The sequence below is a fragment of the Austrofundulus limnaeus genome, unplaced genomic scaffold (assembly GCF_001266775.1).
Source record: "Austrofundulus limnaeus strain Quisiro unplaced genomic scaffold, Austrofundulus_limnaeus-1.0 Scaffold4, whole genome shotgun sequence".
Classification (NCBI taxonomy): domain Eukaryota; kingdom Metazoa; phylum Chordata; class Actinopteri; order Cyprinodontiformes; family Rivulidae; genus Austrofundulus; species Austrofundulus limnaeus.
This window is the reverse complement of record NW_013952406.1, coordinates 5815772-5821029: the sequence shown is the minus strand read 5'-3', so window position 1 is coordinate 5821029 and position 5258 is coordinate 5815772. Positions and strand designations below refer to the sequence as shown.

General features: G+C 40.9%; 1 protein-coding gene across 1 annotated transcript in view; it reads right to left on the bottom strand.

Moving 5' to 3' along the window:
• kcnt2b (potassium sodium-activated channel subfamily T member 2b) overlaps positions 1-5258 on the bottom strand; it is a 48955-nt gene that overhangs the window by 19430 nt on the left and 24267 nt on the right. The window contains exons 10-12 of the mRNA XM_014025081.1: positions 5114-5208; positions 4293-4473; positions 357-521 (exon numbers count right to left, since the gene is read on the bottom strand). Coding sequence (XP_013880535.1) covers positions 357-521; positions 4293-4473; positions 5114-5208 — 441 coding nt within the window. The remainder of the gene's footprint in view (positions 1-356; positions 522-4292; positions 4474-5113; positions 5209-5258) is intronic.

Here is a 5258-nt window from a genome sequence, read left to right as displayed (position 1 = left end):
AGACACACTAACACCCAACTAACACACACACACACACACACACAGCTTGTACACTTGTATAGCTAAGCAAAACAGAATTTCTCTTTTTGTTTCTAATATAGGAAAAAAAATAATCATGCCACAGCTACAGCTGTCAGTAAAGAATCGTAAGATGATCCCCACCAGAAAAACAAATAAATATTCACACCTTTAAGCACACACACACACAGCTGCTCTGACATGAATAAGACAAGGGGTTGATGCTTGCTGTTGCAGAATTACATCATCTGCTTGGGGTCCTGGAAAGGATTATTACAAACAACACACACACACAAGAACACCCCCTGAAAACCTTCTTGTCCTACTTAAAAACAGACCTGAAGCCGGGGGTGAGCGAAGAACTCRTTGAGGAAGTCCATGAGGAGGTCGATCTTCAGGCAGCTGACGCACAGCACCACGTGTTTCTCTGTTTGGGCCCGGTAGCGGCTGTAGTTGCCTCCAGATTTCTGCCGCTCCATCCACAGAAAGGCCAGCTGCTCGAACTGCGTTCAGGGCGACATCCATCACATTCAACAGATGGAAACTGGATTATAGCTGCAATACAGTGCAGTCCCAGGTGGTTTATGAAAAGAAAATGATGCCTTGTGTGCAGTGTTTCCATTTGATTAGGGAGAGTGTTGTGGGGGATTAAGATAAATGGAAATTTCAGGATTGTGGATGGATGGAACATGATAGCAGACATCATCAAGGGGAGGTAGGTGATGGAAAAAAAATCCAGACTTAAATAAAACGGTTTGGATGTGTTCGGGTGCATCAGTGGGTTGATGGATGGCAGAAAGTGAACAAATAAAGTGGTGCAAGTGGAACAAAAGYTTACCTCTGTCATGACACAAGGAAGATTTTAATTTGACCTTTGAAAGATTTGGATCTTATGAAACAGGGTTTTGTGGAAAAGTAAATCAGATTGTGTTGTGTTGAGTTAATGACAACTAAATAAAGTTCAAAAGCATCATCAGGACATACAGATCTGCAGGACGATTGTGCTTTTGCAACGGTAGATTACTGATGTAACTATCAAGCCTCTATCAGATTGTTTCAAACTAAAAATGATGAAAGTGAGTTGTAATCAGGGGTGCAACTTGACATTTTGGCAAAGGGTGGCACAGGGGTGGCTAAGATGTGTTTTTTTATTGAGCTCATACAAATAAAGAAAAGTATTCTGGATTTGACTATTCAAGATGGTTGCCACAGCTAATTCCCATTGGCTTCATGTCAGTTGTTTTAAGAAAAATTGAGCTGAAATTTTGTGTGATCTTAGCAAAGAATCATAAAAATATACTGAACTAGTCACATGTTATCATTCAGCCATTTTTAGATACACAACGCTGAATACTAGTGTATAAGTAGGGAAAAAACTCAAGACGGCCATCACAATAACTTTAAAAGGCTATAATTCAGGCATTTTTAAGGCCCCCACGTACTCGGATATACTTTGGTCCACTGAGTCCGCGCGGACTCGAGGCGGACTCAATGCGGACTTGAAGCAAACATCCGCGGACTGGTTCGCGCAGAGATCAATTTTTTTAAGTCCGCGTCCACGGTGCGCACAATGGCATGTACTGTTCTGGGTGCGACACCAAGCTGATAAAGTTGAAAATCGGTGTCCTTTGTGGACGAAATGGAGTAAAATCTTGAAAAGCGTCTCATGGAGGAGATTAGAAAACTTTATGACGCGTCAATGATGGAATATAAAGACTTTCAGCGAGCAACAAATTCGTGGGAGGAAATAGCTCAGAGCCTGGGTAAGGTAGTTCTTTTCTTTTTTCTTTTCTTGTTTTAAAGCTAAAATGCAAACTATCTCTTCCTCCTGATTCTTGACATCTTGACTGAAATTGCGAGAAATTAAAGAATTCGTCAGGCGGTCAGTAGGCTCGAGTATGGAGTGTCAATTGTCCGCTGACGATACGTGCGGAGTCTGCGCGGCTCATGGAATGCGCACAGTACGCCCGAGTATGTGGGAGCCTTTAGACTTAGTAAGATGACATTTGTTGTGGAGTAGCTAAGAATGATCACATGCCGATTACCAATGCTAAATCTAAACTAACCAGTTATGCTAACCATAACGCTAAGGGCCAAAATTCAGCCATTTTTAAACATACACAGCTAAAAAAATATATAGTATCATAGAACAATCTTTAGCAAAATCTAAATGCAAATACAAAACCTAAGATCCCCCTTGGATATGGCCAAATATGTGGCACTTGCCACATCTGGYACATGATAAAATATATTTGCAAATCAAAATTTATTTTTAAACTAAAAGTTGCACTGAAGAGTGTCAAGGATTTGTGACCTGTGTCTCCATGCAGCTAAATCCAGGTCATGACAGGACTATGGGTCAGAGAGAGACACACTAACACCCAACTAACACACACACACAGGTTCGCCCAGCTATACATTTGGGGACATTCCATTGACTTCTATTACATTTCTTCAGCCTAACCCTGACCACAAACCCTAAGGCTAACCTCACAGGTACCTTTCTGACCCTAAAAATAACCTAAACTCAATTCACACCTTGGTCCTAAACCCAACCCCCAACCCACCAATGGCAATTAAACCAAATGGGGACTCGATTTAGGTCCCCAAATGTACCAGCTGTCCCCAAAGTTAGGCGTTTTGTTTTAAAATTGCCCCCAAAATCACCAGAAACACCCCCCCACCCCCCACACACACACACACATAGGCAAAAGGGTGGAGATGGGGCTAGCAGGGGCCAATGTCTAAAAGTCAATGGGTATTTATGGATGAAAGATGTGGAAAGGAGGAGATGGAGATCCCGCCAATGCTGACGAGAGCATCATTATTTTATGCGCTGACTCATGCAGTTTTAGAAAATTGTCCTTATGCTCAAAGATCTTTGTTGTTCTGAGTGCTTTGTGAAGACATTTACAATCGCTCGAGCCACAGATGAAACACAGTSGGAGCTTTATCAAAAGCTGGTCCATCATGCCCACGTAGGATGCCGTCCCACATTCAGAGCAATGGCAAGCAGTTTCAACGTTTTATAAAAACTATACTGGCTGAAAATAYTTCTTTTTATCTGTGTGCAATGACATTTTTGCCCATCAGAATGTTATAATGAAAAAATGTCATTATCACTTTGATTGTAGTGGTCAAAATTAATACATTAAGAAATGTAAAATTTGATATTGACCTTAACAGATCTCAGTAAATAGACTAAATAGACATAAAAATCAGTAACTTATTATTTTGAGTCAAATTGATCATTTTTATTGTTGTAATGAAATCTGTTATCATTGTTAATACTCAAAGATTTCTTAAACATTACTTTCTCGATTACATCTTTGATTTCTAGAATAAGCCTACKCAATGAAAATACATTTCTTACTAAAAGAAAACAAAAACTACCATTTCCAATTCAACTGYTGTCACAAACAAATAAAAAATAATCCAGATAGTATCTATGTGATTTTATTCTGTAATTTTATTTATAGWATTTGTAGTTGCTACTTGTGGTAAACAAATTATGACCACTTAAAATTCAGTTGGAGCTCTTTAAATACTAAAAAGACTTTACAGAAAACAAAAAGGAAAGTAGACTTTAACACCAACATTCAGCATCACTTGTGACTTATTGGTTTTGTGTTTTTCTCTGCCCAGGGAGAACTCCTCTAACTGCAGGTAGAACAGAGAAAATGAATCCTATTAGCACCCTCACATGTTCAGGGAGAAGCTCAGGTATGGCAGCTACTCCAGGGATTAAAAAAAGTTAACACAAATATACAGAGCCACCAGTGGGACACAATCAAGTTTATGCATTTCAAAAGGTGATTTTGTGGGGTTTTTTCTGTGTAAACAACTCAACTGGTTCTTCGTCATAAATTTCTCTTTAAGCAGCGGCTCAAAGACAGGGAAGAGATTGAGTCTCTTGTCGCTAAAGTGAATAAAAATAGTGCTGTAAATCTATGTAGGATGTAATGACTCATCAGATTATTGTGTGAAAAAGGGGAGGGGGGGCTTCAAGAATTATCACTGATCAGGGAGACAACTTTAATGTCCTTCAACACATCAAAGGGAACTAATGAGATTTTGAAGGAGCCAAAGTCATCCCACTGGTTTATATTCCATTAAACACACTTGTGTTCATCTGAACTTCAATGTAAACTGGAGGTTAAACAGATCTGTTTGATGTTTGAAAGGTTTAACAACATGTAAAGCGAGGTCAAATGGCTTTTTAGCTTCCGCATCATAATAATCAGCTTTTCGAGCGATCCCTCCATTGATCTCACCTGGATGGGAAGAACAATGAGCGCCACAAAGATCATAATGACGACCAGCAGCTGCGACGGCCAGATCTGCGGGGTGACATCGCCGAAGCCCACCGTGGAGAAGGTGACCACGCAGAAGTAGAGCGAGTCGAACAGGGTCAAGTTGTTTCCGGCCCTCTCCAGGTGCTGGATGCCGCAGATGCTAATGATGAGAGTTCGCGGAAACGGTGAAAGGAAAGGCAAAGTGAGCATCAAAGAAACTCCAAATGCTGTGAGAGGTATAGGCACTCCCGGGAGCCATTGTTTATGAGAAGTGTTTTTTTCACACCTGTGCAAATATATGTGACTTTTTATGTGTAAAGATGGGGGCGGCTGCATGCTTGGCTGACTTTGTGGGGGAATTTGTGCAAGAAAGTGTGCCGATTATCACCGTCTTTAGCAGATATGTATGTGCCAACCGGCAAATGTCAAGCCTGAAGTGGTCAGAAAGCTTAACTCAAGCTTGCTTGTAAAGGAAAGACATCCTTGATTTTTCAAGCTTTTGCCCCACATTCGAAGCTAGTTGTCACATCCTCCACTGCACTGAAGCAATCACCGGCTGTCATTAAAGTGCACCATTCCACTCGGACAATAACCAATTACCTCCCTGCTTTCTGCCATTCTCTCTCAGCTCCAGTAGACGCAGCTTTCATTCCCTTATATTACTGTTTTCTGTACAGCACATCTCGTCCTTTTCTCTCGGATACAGTTCACCTCCTCTTCAATCTCCATYTAACATCTAGCCTTCCTTCACTTGTTGCCTCATCCCCGCTCAGTTTGGGGCCAAGAACGTTGGTACTCACCATGTAAACATAAGACAGACCAGCGTGCTGATGAGTATCACCACTTGGTTAAACATGGCTGAGTGTGTCCGCTGGATCGCCCTGTGGAGATCATTCTACAAATCAATGAAAAGATGAAACCAATGAAAATTATGATATATATATA